Below are 17,380 nucleotides of genomic sequence, written 5' to 3'. Positions count from 1 at the left end.
TTCTGTGACAATCTGTGAAATAATGAAATGACTTGATAATCAGAACAACTGTTAGCTGTAGCCATGTTTCCTACAATATTCAGCATAATATGAATACAAGTAACAATCATTGGAAAACAATAATTGCTGATTTATTAGCAGTTTTTACGAAGATAAAGATGCTACAACATTTTCAGGTTATCTAAAGTTGATAAAAACAGTTCCACTATATTAACACTGTATGTGATAACACAGTAGATAGTATGCTTGTTGTTCCATGTAAAGTGTATATCTGTGGTTTGTGCACTACGATTAACATATCAACTCCTAACTGATTAACTGTAGTTTATTTCCATGTGCTTAATGTATTACTGGATATTGATAAAGAGAATAGGTTATACCATGTCTTCAGTAGAGGTAGCAACCTACTCGCTGTATTTAATATAAAATAATTGCTTTCGAGTGACTAATACCTTCTGAAGCTACATCACAATCATTGTCTTTACACAGAGAGGAAAGTTTCCATTAAATAACAAAACAGATTAAAAGAGTGAAGTATAAAAAAGTGAGTTACATTCACAGTAAGGTGTTTTCAAGCCTGTCATGAGTTCAGTCTTGATAAACAAAGGAAACTAAGTGCACTGTAATTTGAAATCAGTAATCATGCCTAGACGCTCTAGAGGGAGCAGTGCATCTCACTCCTATGGTCAGTGCCGTACACACTCAGTAGTTCTGTACATGGGTCTATCACGTGTAAACTCTCAGACAGGGCCAGGTGTGGTTTCCTCCATTCTTTCTTTTTGGTTGTCTGCCACCTTCTGCGGGGGGGAGTTGGACTGTGCCGTTTTGCTGGGTGATACTGGCGAGGAGGGCTGTGGCGTTTGTGTTCTATCGCTGATCACCTCCTCAGCCTCCTCCTCCCTCTGCTGTACAGAGGAGAGGTACTGCTCCAGCAGGCTGCAGTCTGCGCTGTCCACGCCATCGCTAGCAGCAGCAAAGTCGCTACGAACAGGACTCAATGCTCGCACCGTCTTCAGAGAGTCTGCTGTCCCGCTGCTCAGGAAGCTGTCCTCCTGCGCTGCCAGCTGATCACTTGTTGACTGGAAGCCAGAGTCTGGGAAAGAGACGTCTGTGCTGGGTGGGTTCGTCGTGCTGGATGCAACAGGCGGAGCAGCCTCACATAATCTGGGAGCTGAGATCTGAGCTGGGGTGACAGCCTGAGTAATGCAGGCCAGCTGCTGCTCCACAGACTGCTTCCACTGCTGCATAGACTGGAGCTACAAGGAGAACACAGGAAACGTGTTAAACTAATGAAGCAGCTATGTGAATCATGTTGGAGAGCCAGTAACAGACAATTTAAACCGTGTGTGCCATGAACAATTTAAAAAATTGTCCAGACATTCATTGTTCCCAGAGGATGAATCCTAATGACTTTTCCTCTAGCGCCACCACGTGGTTGGCATTTGTTATTTTGAGTGAAATGCTTTTGTATTGCTGTGAAATTTAGTACATTTGTGTCCTCCTCAGGATGAAACTGCAATTAACTATGATCCCTTAACATTTCCTCTAGTCTCCAGGTCAAAATCTTAATTTGTCTAGTAATTTGTGACCAAATACCTGGAAAAATTAAACATGCTAAATATCAGCATGTTAATATTGTCACTGTGGACATATTTCCATGTTAGCATTAGCATTTAACCAAGTACAGCCTCACAGTGTGGCTGTAGGAAACAGGAGACCACAGGAGAGCAATATTATACCACACAAATCATGAGTCATGGTGAATGTGTGCAATGACAAATGACAACCTTAATCACTGACCTCTTTCCACAGAAACTTTACAGCTTCCTCCTGAACCAGCCTTTGTAACCTCTCTTCTTCATACTGCTGCTGCACCCTGCAAACCAATTCCATTTTACCTATTAGTACACCAGTAAATACTGGAGAATGTATATTTAAATAGCACAACCATATGTAATGTTAGTTTAACTACACCGTTTCTCATCATATCATAAGTAAAACAGAAAACAAATAGTACTGATGGTCAGTTACCTGTCCAACTTTTCAGACAGGAAGAGGATGTGTTCTTGCATCCTACGGAGACGGATTTCACTGCGCACCTCTTTGGCCATGGGGTGACAACACCGAGTGTGCTGTCCCCTCCACCACGACTGTATTGTAATCGCCGCCTTGTCTGCTTCCATCAAACATGATTTACTGCCACACATACCAGCTTCTTGCTGCATGGAGACCTCTTTCATCTCTGCTTTTCCAAAGTCAGCAGGTGCTTCTAGATCACTTGGTGGTGTGCTAACTCTGACCTCCTGTGATCCAGCTGTTGTGGCTGCACCAGAAATAACTTCCTCTTCAAGACCCCTCTCTTGCTTATCCACCGGGGGAACATGACGTGTCTTGTTTGTGTTGTGCTTTTTGGGCTGTGATGGACGCTTTGGAGCAAGGGAGTCGGGTTCAAATGTCTCCGTCTCGTCCTCGCTGTCCGAGTGGGTCGTCTGTGGCTCCAGATCAGATGTGAAGGGGAGAAAGGTGGACTCCGAGGAAAGCATGCTGCTATTGAGTTTGTCCTCATCTGTCTGCACATCCTCCAAACAGATATGCTCTTCTCCGTGCCTTGGGCTGCGAACTACTGGCAATGATGGGTGGGAAGAATCACAGCTCACCCACGTGTTAAACTGCAGCACTGGCTCTGCACAAAAGTAGCCATACCAAACAGAAATTCAAATTATTAAAAAAGAAAGAAATGCATCACAACTAGTTGTAAAAAGAAAAAAACAAATGTATGATGTCCAACACAACTGCGCCATAGAGTGACAAAGCAGCCTTCTTACCAGTCTCCTGGGCTGATGGAGCAGCGGCTGGTGCAGGTGCACTGATTTTCTTCTCCTCTTTGGCTCCACCTTGTGGAACTGCATGTGAAGGACTGTGGCTCTCTACATCTAGTTGAGTTGGGCGAGGAGGGCTGGGACAGTCTCCTTGGGTCTCCTCTAACAGCTGCCTTTGGTGAAACCTGAGGGAGAAAAATGGCAGTTCAAACATGATGTGTATTTTCCATTAAGAAGGATGTGTGGCAGGTTTATCCTGGCCTTGAAGTGAGCAATGGATGATAGTAGTTTTTAAATTCAGATTTATACCTCTGCTTACTGAGGATCTTCTCCAGTTTGGCATTTTCTGCCGTCTCCAGGGCTGGTGATGATGTCAGAGGGCAAACGGTGGCCAGGTATTGAACCAGCTGAACATGCTGACCTGGTCGGTATGAACGCCCTTTTCCCTGACTGTAGAGCCACTCTGCTTTGAGACTGTAATCGAGACAATTATACACTTTAAATAAAGATATTCAAACATTTGGATAATATTCCTACACAAATCTTAACTAGAAAATTGTAACAGCATAGGAATGTACGCACCCTTCTTTCTGTGACACTACATAGCCATCCAAGACCTTTAAGCTCAGGCACCAACTCATGATATATGGCCGATAATCAAAACCTGGCAGTGAAGGGGTTGCCATAACACAGGGGTTGCTCATAATGGACAGCTGCTCCAGCTCATGGAGAGGTGCCAAGTATGACACCTATGGAATAATCAGAAGAAAGTCAGTCATTAATAATTAGCCTCTATGTAACTTAAATTGGGGTCAGTGCTCCTGTATCAAGTAAGGAAAAAGATAATTACTTCATTAAGATCTCTTATCTCATTTTCTGCCAGGGAGAGGATGGATAAATGGGCAGGTAGGTGAGCAGGAACAGTGCGGAGTGTTGTAATGCTGTTTCCATGGACTAAAAGTGTCTGTAAAAATTGACAGAGATTAATAAAAGAAACTCTACCATGTCTCTATATTATCATCAATAGTTATTTTTTGTTTAGGCTCACTTTTTTTGTTTAGCCTCAGAGGCTCCAGCACTCACCTTTAATGCCACCAGTTTAGTCAGATCCCCAATGGTAGATATGTTATTGTCAGATAGATCCAGGTGTTGAAGGGAAACACAGTTGTTGAGTTGCTCAATGACCTGTGTTAAGAGAGTGTACAGCCGGTTAAACATGCAAAATATTAACACATGGGCTAAAACTAATGGCTTCATCTAGGCAATGACATTTTTGTAAATAAAAGCCATATGATATATCAGTAAAGTATGTGAGAATGTCTCTTCTCCTCACCTTAATATTGTTCCCAGACAGATTAAGCCATTCAAGGTGTGGCAGATCTCTTAGCCCCTCGATGTATCCAATACTGTTATTGGGAAGATTGAGGACTCTCAACTCTGTCAGCCGAGACACGCCCATCATTCTCACCAGGCGGTTACTGGCTACAGATAGCTAAAGAGGAAAAGACAAAGGTTTATCAAAAGGCATTAAAAGGCCTGTAAACGGTGCAAAAGGGTTTAACTACCTGCTGAAGGCCTGGGCTCCTTTCCAGATGGTCCAGTTTCATTATGTGGTTACGGTCCAGGATGAGAGTGTGAGTGTCCTCAGAGCAGCTGAAACTAGGATCCAGCTTTTGCATACCCCGGGCTGAGAGATCCACCACAGGTCCTTGTAGGAGTTAAAGACAGTAAAGATTAAACGGACTGGAAAACCTCAGCAACTGTCATTTGGCTCATCACCATGGCGACCTAACACACAAGATCTTAAAGCAGCCAAGCAAACAAACAGTATACACCATCCATAACCTCCACTCATTTTAATGATCAAGGTCAGTTTGCTGTGATCAGGTTTATCTTGAGTTAGGCTGCTAGAAACTTCAAGTATTATATAAAGTGGGGTCACTGAGGGGATTTACCGGACTAATCAATTAGGCTACTGGGCTGCATCATAGAAATGATCAACTTTGTTAAAGTGTGATACTAAATCGCCTGAGTAGCCCATTTCTGCACCTGTACCCAGTTTTGTAAAGTATGTAGCTCCTTGTTTGTCCCTTCATGACATCCAAGTGTAGGACAGTCAGATGATGAACAAGGACAGAAAGAAATCAATATGCTGCCACACGTTACCTCGACCATTTGCAGAACATTAACGTTACCACAACACAAAATGAGCTGGTCTGATATCGAAGTTTTTCTAAACTTTGCCGCAACCCTCTTCGGAGTACTGACACGGGATGTTTTGATGTTTTAACGTTAGTTAACGGCAGTACACTGGGGCGATACATGCTAGCTAACGTTAGCTAGTAACTAATAAACAGACTCGCAGCGGCTCCCGTTAAACAAAATGAACCTGCGCTTTCTGTCTGACCAAATAAACCATCGAGACACTTACCAGCATTTGTATCAAACTGTAAATCTGATACACCCATCCTGTCGCCTCAGACAACACCTAGCGTTAGCTATCAAGACTGTACTGTGAAAGACAAGAAGCTTCTGCCGCTTGTCAAACTGCTAAAAAAAAAAAAGGGGGGGTTCTGGGAAATGTAGTTCACACAAACAGTCTCGCTCGTTACGAAGTGTTTGAAAAGACTACAATTCTTGTCGTTTCCTACCGCCAGTTGTAGTAAAGAAAGAAAGACGCTAACTAATAGTGTTAATGAAGAAACGGCCTAGAAGTGATGTTAGCTATTACGTTTGATTTATTCTTCCACCCCTTGCTTGATTCAACTCTTTATTATCGTATTATTAAAACCAAAAATATTGCTGCTTGACCGCTTTCTGATACACTTGCTAGGCAACCGTAAGGTTGTGACGTCAACCTTGTGTTGATGGGCCAAAGTATTAATTTGATTAAAATATTTTAACAAAAGCAAAATTATTTATATATGTATGTTAGGGGTAAAGTATTAACCCCAACTTCGACTGACTGAAAAAATATTCACCGTTTATTTGTTCATAAATATCGACTTGTAACCTCCTAACACAGTTTCCGTATCCGTCATCTTTCTTTCCGGTTTTGTGCCCTCTCGCAGCCATCATGAAGTGAGTGTACGGAATACTATCTAATTCCATCTGAACACTTAAATAAATGTTCTAACGATGTTATCCACAGAAACAGTAAATGTGTGCCTTTTTCTCATTGTGATGCCTTAAATGTGTCGTTTTCAGGGTCGAGTTGTGCAGTTTCAGCGGGTATAAAATATACCCCGGCCATGGCCGCCGATACGCCAGGATAGACGGAAAGGTAACCATTGCACCCGACACCGGGTCCGAGCTGCTGTGTGTGTTAATACTCTGTGGAATACAGTTTACCGGATTATATGTTGGTATTTATTGTCTCTGCCTCTTAATACAGTTGTTTGTAACATATGAACAGTTAGTTATAGGCTGTAGGCCCAGTCGGCTAACGTTAGCCGCTAGCACACACTAACAGCCTCACAGTTCATCTTCTTGTTAATAACTACAACAAGATCACATTTGGATCAATACACCGCTTCTGTCGCACTTTGTGTGCTCTGGTGTTATGTTTCCTCAGACACTGAAGTACCTGGCAATGTTGACTGAACCAAATGTCACTGTGTTTTAAAGAAGTAGGTTGATGTGTAACTAAAGTTTTTATGGGTCACTTCAACAGTCTGCTGGAAAAATAGGCATCACTTTATTTTGCAATAAATCTACGTACAAATATTACTTGTTTCAATACGTATTTAGATATCCTAGTTCTCATGGCTGTCTGAAATCGCTCCTTCAATATAATGTAATATAGTTTATATTTGTTCTTTATGTACAAACAATGTAGTAAATCTACACAACTTTATCACATTATACAATTAGTAGCATAGATGCAGAAATTACAATAATACACCTGTTGCACTAGAATGATCCATGTGCATGTAATATCAATTTTATTGATAGATTGGATTTAGCTTGTTAAGTGTCTATTTTAGGGATTAGTAAACCGAGGGAATGATTCTGGACATAAAATAACATTTTGTTGAATTTTCTGTCCCCATCAGGTGTTTCAGTTTCTGAACGCCAAGTGTGAGTCTGCCTTCCTGGCCAAGAGGAACCCAAGACAGATCAACTGGACTGTGCTGTACAGACGCAAGCACAAGAAGGGCCAGTCTGTAAGTAACGGCTGTATGTCTGTCTTTACAATATGTGTGGATTATAATGTCACTTGTTACAGCTGTTATATGGCAAAACTATTGATATTGTTTTTAACTAGTCTCTTGCGTACGTTGTTAGTTTTGGGAATCATTTGAATTATATCGATTCTGCTGAATCTGATTCCTGGTTTCAATTCCAATATATTGTTAAATTTTAAAAAGGGCTCAAATACTTGGATGTGCAATGTCACATTTTGTGTAATGCTCTGTGTACCTCCCCTCACTTATTCTTGTGGGGTCACTGGTTATATTTATACCAGGATGTTTAACAGAAATCACAGAACTAAACTAACCCACCTAAATTAAGATGAAGGGAAATGATCACACTAAAATAACAGTGAACCAAGAAAATGGCAGTATTATGACCTTTCACCGAAATAAACAAATTTGTATTTACGCAAATTAATCTTTATGTCCTCTTTAACCTTCTTGTGGTACTACATGTTACCCTTGTTTACTTAGCTTAGCCATAAACACACTAAAACTACCTTACTAAACAATATCCGCCATCACAGAGCAGACACACTGGTCTGCTGTCTCAACACACTCTTGTTTAGAGTTACTGTGATTGAGGCAATCAATTTAAAAATCTACATGTCTTTCACCGGTCGCTCACCTTGGATCCTTGCTAGCTCCCCCACGGCCAGTAGAGGAAACCAATGTCGAGGAACTGAAAATTTAAAGAATTGTATGGGTCCCCGATCTTTGCTTCTAAGTTGAACCCCTGTATCGATTCCCAACCATATTTGTTGTATGACGTCTGTGTAGAAGTGCTGCTAATCTGCCATCATAGTGGAAATGGCTTTGTCTTTACAAAACCTTACTGATGGATCAGTTTTTGAGTTTAAACTATGAAACAAGTCTGCACAGCTCTCCAGTCATTTACACACATTGGTTTGGCTGCGGGTGGACGGTGTGCACGGTACACGTCTGTGTTATGTGTTGTTGCCCAACTGTGTTTTGCAGTCTGAGCAGCAGCGCTCACTCCACACCTGCAGCCATAGAACAACAGGAGGTCATAGTACTGGTCCTTGACGTCTTTATAGACATCTCACCATTGGCCAGCCTCCAAATTCTCCTACATGCTACAATGCTGATCACATGTAATGTGTACAGTTGGGTTCCATTATGGTAAAATGTGTACATGTTGATGTGAGATACTGGGCTATAATTCAACGTCTGTCTCATCATGATTTCAACAGGAAGAGGTGGCAAAGAAGCGTACCCGCCGTGCAGTGAAGTTCCAGAGGGCCATCACTGGGGCCTCCCTGGCTGAGATCATGGCCAAGAGGAACCAGAAGCCCGAGGTCCGCAAGGCCCAGAGGGAGCAGGCCATCAGGTAAAGACACAAACCGCCCAGTTATCTATTAATTTCCTTGGTTGATCTCAAATCGTGCTGATTTAATTCAAATGTTTAGGGGGTGTAGCTTTAGCATCAGCAGCTTCATCAGAGAGATTTTGCATTTCTAATTGTGGACTTTAAGTGTTAGTGGGCCTCCTCAGTAGTAACAGGTCACTGCTAGCCTCACAAAAGTCTTATCTTAATCTGTTTTACTAAATCTTATTTAGAAAAACAAAACTTGGAATCAGTTCAGTCTCAACCAGTCTGATAATGTGGGTTTCAAAACATGTGAATGTCATCGACCATGATATAAAATGTAAAAATAAATATATTATATAAATATAAGTTTAAGTAAAAATTAAAATTTCTCATCTAGCCTCTTTAATGTTGGGGCATATCAACGTAATCTGAAAGGGTTAATGGAATATCCCAATATTGGCTCTTACAGTAACATTGTTCATGTACAGTGCGTCCAAGAAATAACAAGCTTTTAAACTGTTAACAAATAATTTCTGCACCTTATTTTGGACTGTTCAGAAAACTCAAATGTACCTGTCTCATAAATATCTTCATTTGTATGAAGCCATTCTGAGCAATGTTGTAAATCAATGAGCAAAGCTGTCCCCCTGAATGATTTTGTCACAATGAAAGTGACATGATTGCAGGAAGACGACAGGATAATGTATCACTCGCTCCTGCTTTGTTTGGCTGACTGTCTCTTTGTTCTCTCAGAGCTGCCAAGGAGGCCAAGAAGGCGAAGCAGGCAGCCAAGAAGCCCGCTGCTCCAAGTGCAAAGGTAAGATCTCAGCTCATGCAGAAGTGTTTTATTTCCCTTCACCAGCTTTAAATCTGGGATGCTAGATTGTATACATTTTATGAATGTTATAGTTCAAAGTATTTGTCATTTTAAAAGAAACTACATTTTGCTGGTAATCACAAACATGCCACTCAAAAATGACGTGCCGCTACAGGAGTTTGGTTTTTTGTTTTCAACTACTTGCTCTTCAATATTCTCTGGATGAATTATTTTCATTATGAGTTTTAAACGGTATAACATGGTGATATATAACAGTCCTGTACTTAATGCACTTCTCCTCCTGCAGTCCTCCACCAAGACTGCACAGAAACCCAAGATCGCTAAGCCCATGAAGATCAGCGCACCCCGCGTCGGTGGAAAACGCTAAATCTGACTCAGTGTTTTTGGTTGTTAATAAAATTTTGTGGTTAACCATCATTTGTGAATTGTGATTTGATAATCAAACAATATTGCTGCAAGAGCTTATTGAAAACCGCATCAAAGCCAATATACTGTCTTTTATTTTTATTTTTTAATATCCTATTGAGTTCAATACACTTTGAGGGAACATAGCTACTTGAAGACTTGCTTAACTTTTTTTTTTTTAAACTTCTGTCACACTTATGAACGCTTATTATTTGAAGTTGTAAGCAACACAAATTGAGTCTAAGATTCGTTTCGGGTACCTTGAAACTTACTAACATTTGATATTGAAAACTGATCGTTTCAGCAGATGAGTCCCAGATGTGTTCAGCTGGGTGATTGTAGAGTTTGGATTTGTTGCTCTGTAGTGCAGTGAAAGCAGAAGGAGATGAAGATTCAGGTTGTCCTGTGTCTGGGGGAGAAAGGGAGATTTACTTTGTGTTTAGTATCAATTTTCATCTTCAGTCACTTGTCTTGTTCCAAAATCCTTAACAGTTTTCATATTGTAACTCAGTTTGTCAGACCCTCCACACCTGTCAACACAGGGTTTCTGATACAAACTCCACATCTTCAGACACTCTTCATTATAACTGTCTTTATACAAGCTGACTAGTACAAGACAAGTAAACTGGTCTTCATAGTAAAATGTCCCTTTAATTTTTTTTAACTTTCAACATCAGCAGCTTCAGTCACTTTGTATTTGTAAACTGAGATTTCCATACTTTAAATCAGCTGTTGGTGTTAAACATGATTTATTAGCATTACATATCCATTACATAGCCACAGAGCCATAATGATCAACTTTCAAAGTGTCATTTGTTCAAATAGTCAGATCAAGAAAAGTGAGGACACTAATTATTGCTAAAATATTCAGGGGATTATGTGTAATAACTACAGTGGGAACATGTCAGAGAAAGCTCTACTCTTACACAGAAAAAATATAAAACCCCTTCCTAAGAACAGGTTTTGATAATGAGGAGCCGTACGTCTGTCAGTACCACCAACTGACTGTAGCAACAATCAATAAAAAGCTGCACAGGTTAAATATGTGTAATTCTGTGTAAGTATCCATGATAAAATAATCAGGAAATAACCGTCTTTCTGTACAGTTTTGACTAAAAGAGAATAATTTAATCAAGTGATTAATAAATTATGATTTGTTCGCACACACATTAAAAGACTTAAAGCCATTAAGATGGAAGGAATCGTTACATGGAAATCAATAATGATTTAATGATCACTGAGGTACAGATGCCATGACTGTAACCAAATTATAAATAAGTAAATGAAAAGATAAAAAGTTGATGACATCCTTATTAAATTTCATTTGGAAACATTCCTTAAACTACGTTCAACACATATCCAAGAGTTACATTTTTTTGGGGGGGAGGGGGGGAATTATTGCGTGAGGTACTGATTGCTACACCTGAAAAACAATGATGGAAAAAGCAAAACCTCCCAACTAGTACACGATATATAAAGCATGAACTTAAACATGTACAATCAAACAGCTTGTTGAACAAGTAGTACTTGTGCGTTGATGACCACGATTCTTGAGTGTGTGTGTGTGTGTGTTGACTACAGTTAAAACAAAAAAACTTCTGTTTTTTTGTTTACACCCTGAGGAAATTTGAAACTTATGGGGAAGTGCACATTTCCAACAGGGACAACAGGCTTCATGTGGTGGAATAATGGTTATGGCATGGATGCTACGGCATGGATGTTATGGAGACAACGTGGGATGATGTGGAGATGATGAGACGGGGCAGGTTGGTGCCCAGAGTGTAGTCTCCCTTTCAGTCCACTGCAGTGGAGCGTTGGCAACAGAAAAACACTCAGGACTCCGCAACCTCTTTAGCCTGGGCCTTCATATCCTGCTTGTGCCTATTAGAGAAGAGAATATAAAGGAAGAATTACATTATTGAGATTTAAATATTATTTAATTGCATGTTCTGCCTGATAACAGTAATAAGGAGACACAAGGTGAGCTTTATCAACATTTGAATCATCCCTGCATTAAGCTTAACCAGCAGCTGTGCATGCTATTGACATTATTTAGCCCCAAGTTTCATCCTATCACAGGTTAAATACAGGTACAGTATCATCCTATCACAGGTTAAATACAGGTATAGTATCAACACTTGCAGTACTTGCAGATGGGACAAGTTGTCGCCTGATCAAACAGCTTATTGGTTCTTAGTTTTGACGTAAAAACCCAGTTTTCCAAAATTCCTGTGTGATTTTAATATCCAATACTAGATTGTAGCTGTTTTATGTCTCATGTCGTGCAAAGCAGGTTTAATCTTAACAAACATATCGAGTGGTTGCTAATAATAATACATTTTACTTCTATATCAGAACGTGGTCTAAAAACAACCTAAAGCCTAAAGATGATCTAACAGGCTGTAAACATTTCTGTGACTTCCTCTATATTCTGTGTAAGGCTGCTGGAAACTGTCCAGCTTGACTACAGCCTTCTGTCACCTCTTCCTCTTGCTGCCTCCACTTGATCTCGTCCACTTTATAGGCGAAGAACAGTTAATCTCAAACGAGCCCATCGTCTTCCTCAAGGACACTTGTGGATTAAACCAGGAGCCTTCTGACTACTAGACGACTGCTCTGCCTCCTGAACCATGCCGCCCCATGCATCAACTGTGGGTTCAGTGTTCTGTGTGTTTGTATTTTCCTCACATTGGTCACACTTGCCTAATACACGCATCGCATGAATGTGCACATAAGTGCTCAAGACCACGAGTGTAAATATTGGGAGAGTCTATTAGTGAGCGTTATTGGAGCTTTATGCAGCCTGAGAGGAAGACTGCAGACACTCTATGTCATTTAGTGAGTTTTACTCTTTACGGCCAATGTTTCCACTCATTTCCCGGTAAAGTTCAGTCAATTATTGACATTGGAAATGAAGCACACATGAAAACGACTATATTATACATTTACAAAAAACTTTTAACTATATCAGCTGCAATGGACTTAGTCAAACATAAACTTGCTGCCATGACTTCTACTCATCAGTGAATACATGAGCAGAAATCCACGCTGAAATACACATCTTGCATTATTATAATTAATCCCTGAGGTTGCTCTGACAGATAATGAGGTCGAAGTAATTCTGTAAATTAACCACAAACCTCCAGATCCTGTAGAGCTGGGAGGCTCCTGCACTGCCGACAAAGAAGTTGACACAAAACAGGTTCCAGTTCTTTGGGATTATGACCAACGAGTATCTGGACCAGATCAGGCCTGGAGATAGACAACAGTAAAAGTGAAGGTTATGCACACTAATGGTAAACCAGCTGTTGCGCGTGAGAACAGAGTCTGTGTTTTGGTAAAAGAGTGAAAGATAAGATTTGTTTGAAGAAACATATTGCAAAAGCAGATACATCAGACAACCTTTAACACAGATTGGTCAAATTACTGGACTGATGGACTAGTTTGAAATGCACATCAAGAAATCAAGGGCAGAGAATTAAGCAATCCAGTGACATAATTCATGGCAACATCGAAAACTTTAGACCAAGCGGTCTTATTATTATTATTACTACATTAACATTTTCTGGTACCAGTTTTATTAAATGTATGTTACAAACTGAGACACTAATGGTAAAGTCTCCTTCTTAATTTCATAGTAAAATCAATTTAAGCTCATCTTACCTGTTGCTGTCAGCACTCCAGACTGGGAGGCGCTGAGTTTATCTGCTGGTCGAGTCATATCAGCCAAACCAGCTACAACCAGACCCTGTAGAGGAGAACAGGTCACGTTCTCTGTACATCAAACCTGTGTGGATTATCTTACTGTATTTACTGTACGTTCAACTGATCAACTTGAACTGATAAGACTAATAATTACACAGTAGTGACAGGCTGAGCCTGTTGTCTATGGCAATGGTTCCCAGCCTCAGCACCCTGTACCCCAAAAGGAGTTGATTCTGGGTAACACGATTTTAATCCAATACAGGAGGTTGCATGTAGACAAAGCTTTGTTTTAATTTGTTCATGAGCCAAAGAGGTTTGAAACCACTGGTTTACAGTATACTACTACACATATTAAACAAGTTACACTGTGTAGACTCACCCATTTAAACACCGGGGCCCAGAAGAAAACCGTTTTTGGACCTAAAATAAAAACAGAAGAAAAGGGAAACATGACATTTTGATATGATGTTCTAACAGTGGATATTACATTATTTCAGGTAAATTCCAGCCATGTTTCCAACCAAATGTATACTGCAAACAAATAGTTCTGAGTAAACTGGTTTCATCCACTACCGTTATGTGATTATTAGGAGTTGGTTCATAGACATTAGCAGTAACAGCGGAAAACAGGATGGAAATATGACATTTGTTTGTTTAAAGTATTAATGCGAGGAAGGTTACAGCTGATCTGGAGGTACTATAGAGCAATGAGGAGACCCTTGGACGCAAACAGCTGATCAGTCATGTCTGCTGTTACACTTATTCCGAACTTGTTCAGAAAGTGTTTCTATCTCTGCATCAACTCTTTTTCAAACAAGGCAGAAACAGCTGCATGTTAGCGCATAAACTTTTGTTGTTTTCAACTTTTCCCATCAACCTGTTCTAGAGCGGTACTTCCACATGCGCGTATAAATAGTGATGGAAACGTGGCTGTATTTTGACCGTTTTCTCTCTGAGGTAACTGAGCCGTCAGCTGGGTGTACAGTTTAGGTGAAACCTAATTCCAGTCAGTCAAGCTGGAGTAGCCGTATAACAGATACTTGAATACTGTCTAAATACACTGGAAACAGACTCAGATAAACTTCATTAGCTCCATGTGGTTGGTTTTAAAATAAGAAGACAGGCAACATAAAAAGCTGCTGGTCTGGAATCTGTCCTTATTTAAAGGATATTCTTCAGGTATTGATGACAAACTAAAACTTAAATAACTAATTTTAACTAGTTTTTAGTCACTCAAGAAAAAAGATTTGGGGCATTTTGCTTTATTTAGGATAGTGACAGTAGAGATAGAGACAGAGAAGGCTGGGAGAGCGGGGGCATGCAGTAAGGACTCAGTTGTGATCTGTTGCACGCACTCATTATGGCATAATCAATCCATTAATTAAGAAAATTGATCATGAAGATAATTGCTGGTCCCAGCCATACAGAAATGAATATTGGCTTTAGGACAACAACACTGAATATGACATCATCAGGGGCATACCTTACCTTAACACTGAACATCATAAAGTTTGCTCAACCCTTGAAAAGTGTGAAATTTTGTAGTTCAACTAAGAACATTACACCAGAAGATAGTTCATCTTCCTACGGGGCTTTTGTAATTTGTGACAGGATCTGAGCTAAAACCAGACCGTCCAGCTTGAGCATGTGACATATACTCGAATGCTGCAGGCTAAACAGGAAGGTGGGCCTGCAAATCATTGTTGAGGGAGTTGGCTTTTGTCACCTCCCCTTCATACCTGGTCAGAAAGTTGTCCTTGACAGCCAGAGCTCCAGTACCCTTACACAGACAAAACAAAGACCAGTCTGTCCCCAGTGACGCCCTTAATCTCAGGACCCTCTAGTTAATATCAGTGTCAAAGAGAGCTGAACGTGTGTGTAAGTTGTTCTCACTGAACAGGAGAAACATGTTGAAGAATTATACAGTTTAATGCATTAAACCCGACCTCCTACCCGTTTGAAGGGTGTCACTTGTGGTGCTGTTAAATTGTGTTGGACTATACAGGGAGGTGTTTCTACTATATTTAGTCTGCCCTCATTTCTAGAAAGTGAGTTGACAAAATATACCTTCATGAAGGTAAGATTTGTTCCACTGCACTGGTCTGAACTAGTTGGACCTAATAAACCAGCTCAGTGTGGGAGTTACTTAAATGTTAAACTTAAACATTGCTCGACAAGATCTAGACAAGTTAAGAAAAAACTATAAATCATTGTTACAGCTTAAACAAAAAGTTGATTAAGAGAGAAATGTATTCAGCAACAATTTTGATAATGACTTGTTCCTTTTAAGTAACTGAATCAAGCAAAAAATGTTAAATATTTGTTTTTTCAGCATCTCAAATTTGACAGTTTGGTGCTTTTCTTTTTTTTTAAATTTTAAATAGAGACATTAAAGAGGCCATCTTTGGCATTCAGTACTTCTTTTTTTTAACATTTCATATGTTTAACAAATGGCTGAAACTGAAGTACATTTAGATTTTGTATGACAATACCTCTGGACTCCTCTCAAGCCCTGAACTGAACACCAAAATAAAACTTCAACACACTCGTACAAACTTTCCCCGTCACAAACTCAGCTCTTCTTCACAGACTGAGCTGCTTAGCTTGTGTTATCCCAGCAGATTATGGTCTCCCAGAGCAACACTGACACATTGAAACACTGACTTTAATACAGCTCAGACATACAGAGCAGACAGGAGCTGCTGTTTTACCCTCCAGTGCATCCACATCACTTCCACCACGTAAAACAGCTGGACACATCCCAGAACAGAGACCCAGCACAGAGACCCAGACCCAGAACAGAGACCCAGCACAGAGACCCAGAACAGAGACCCAGCACAGAGACCCAGAACACAGAGACCCAGAACAGAGAGACCCAGAACAGAGACCCAGCACAGAGAGACCCAGCACAGAGAGACCCAGCACAGAGACCCAGAACAGAGACCCAGAACAGAGACCCAGCCTGCTAATCCAGAGGCTTTACTATTTTACTATCTATCTATAATAAAGTCCACAATACCTGCCGGGTGGTTGTACAGAGGTCTCAGTTTGCCGGGCAGCATATGCTCGATCTTGTCCAGTATCCTGTGATAGGAGGCTCTGAGTGCAGCCATGATTGCAGAAGAAGCTAACGTTAGCTGGCTAAATGGTTTAGCTAGCTAAGGACCTTAAAAGAAAAAAGCCAGAGAGTTTAAAAACTGTTTGACTTCGCCTGTTGGTACGACGTCGTAAGATAAACAAATGACATGTAGTTCAAACGCTATGCGAGGATGCTGCTGTCCTACTGTCGACCTTCCCCCGGCTCCACTGTGACCATGCTAGCGCCGCTAGCTCGTCAGTAGCTTCTGTCTGACCGACACGAAGAGGTGACTTTCTGTACGACTCAACCTACCGCGTGAGGGGCGGGGTTTCTTGTTTACTCTATTCTCATTGGTCGGCCTGGTCAGAGCCCGAATCTGATTGGTTGACGTAGGATTGTTACTTTTCCTGCCCGGGCTTTTACAACTGGGTGGAGACAAATATGTGATTTATTCAGGGTTTATGGGGGATTTTCAACATTATAAACACACTTTGGACCTGACTGTTAAAGAATATATTTATTTAGTATTTTTATTTGATTTAATTTTGTTCCAAATGTTTTGATTTTAATGGCAACGTTTTTATTTACAAAATAATACCCATGTTGCACTGAGATAAGATACATTTTATTGATCCCACAGCAGGGAAAATTACAATCGAACACAAAAAGAGACACACAAAATACACCTTAAATAAAAATAGATAGAAGATATAATAGAAATAGAAGAGTTATATACAGTATACACCCATACATGTGCACAGATTATTGCCATGGTGTACCAAATGTAAAAAGTATAAAAACTATTACTTTAAAAGATGAATGACATTGCACAAAGATTACAGCAGTAGGTTCACAGTGTAAATAAATATAATTGCACAGGAAAAATAATTGTACAGAGTAAATATAGTTTAAATGAAATGTATATAATATATGATATATACAGAGATGTATAATTGCACAGTACAGATATAATAATCATAAACTTAACGTGTGGAGGATGAGAGG

General features: G+C 40.2%; 3 protein-coding genes and 1 non-coding gene across 5 annotated transcripts in view; 2 read left to right on the top strand and 2 right to left on the bottom strand.

The window, feature by feature from the left end:
- Positions 1-109: 109 nt before the first annotated feature.
- On the bottom strand, positions 110-5,385 carry cep97 (centrosomal protein 97). The gene is made up of 11 exons (XM_051404667.1): positions 5,251-5,385; positions 4,385-4,527; positions 4,153-4,311; positions 3,903-4,004; positions 3,670-3,783; positions 3,402-3,568; positions 3,129-3,293; positions 2,826-3,004; positions 2,032-2,683; positions 1,801-1,876; positions 110-1,256 (listed from the first exon to the last, which is right to left on the bottom strand). Exons 1-11 carry the CDS (start codon positions 5,285-5,287, stop codon positions 741-743), a joined length of 2,310 nt encoding a protein of 769 aa, XP_051260627.1. The 5' UTR covers positions 5,288-5,385; the 3' UTR covers positions 110-740.
- A 405-nt stretch (positions 5,386-5,790) lies between these two features.
- The window catches only part of rpl24 (ribosomal protein L24), a 73,772-nt gene continuing 62,182 nt past the window's right edge, over positions 5,791-17,380 (top strand). Inside the window, exons 1-6 of one of the 2 annotated variants that reach the window (XM_051404686.1) lie at positions 5,798-5,900; positions 6,027-6,102; positions 6,875-6,985; positions 8,230-8,366; positions 9,102-9,165; positions 9,473-9,603. In XM_051404686.1, coding sequence (XP_051260646.1) covers positions 5,896-5,900; positions 6,027-6,102; positions 6,875-6,985; positions 8,230-8,366; positions 9,102-9,165; positions 9,473-9,553 — 474 coding nt within the window. In that variant the 5' untranslated portion in view covers positions 5,798-5,895 and the 3' untranslated portion in view covers positions 9,554-9,603. Of the gene's footprint in view, positions 5,901-6,026; positions 6,103-6,874; positions 6,986-8,229; positions 8,367-9,101; positions 9,166-9,472; positions 9,604-17,380 lie in introns of those variants that run through there. The other variant, XM_051404685.1, reaches the window with a different exon arrangement.
- LOC127366241 (small nucleolar RNA SNORA23) lies at positions 7,933-8,113 on the top strand. Its single transcript, XR_007885305.1, has one exon. It is a non-coding gene; the product is annotated as a small nucleolar RNA SNORA23 (small nucleolar RNA).
- On the bottom strand, positions 10,324-16,659 carry mpc2b (mitochondrial pyruvate carrier 2b). The gene is made up of 5 exons (XM_051404687.1): positions 16,316-16,659; positions 13,676-13,716; positions 13,255-13,339; positions 12,732-12,843; positions 10,324-11,472 (listed from the first exon to the last, which is right to left on the bottom strand). The coding sequence occupies exons 1-5, from the start codon at positions 16,407-16,409 to the stop codon at positions 11,424-11,426; spliced, it is 381 nt and encodes a 126-aa protein (XP_051260647.1). The 5' UTR covers positions 16,410-16,659; the 3' UTR covers positions 10,324-11,423.

This window comes from Dicentrarchus labrax, unplaced genomic scaffold (genome assembly GCF_905237075.1).
Source record: "Dicentrarchus labrax unplaced genomic scaffold, dlabrax2021, whole genome shotgun sequence".
NCBI classification, from domain to species: Eukaryota; Metazoa; Chordata; class Actinopteri; family Moronidae; genus Dicentrarchus; species Dicentrarchus labrax.
This window is presented reverse-complemented; position numbering and strand designations above follow the sequence as displayed.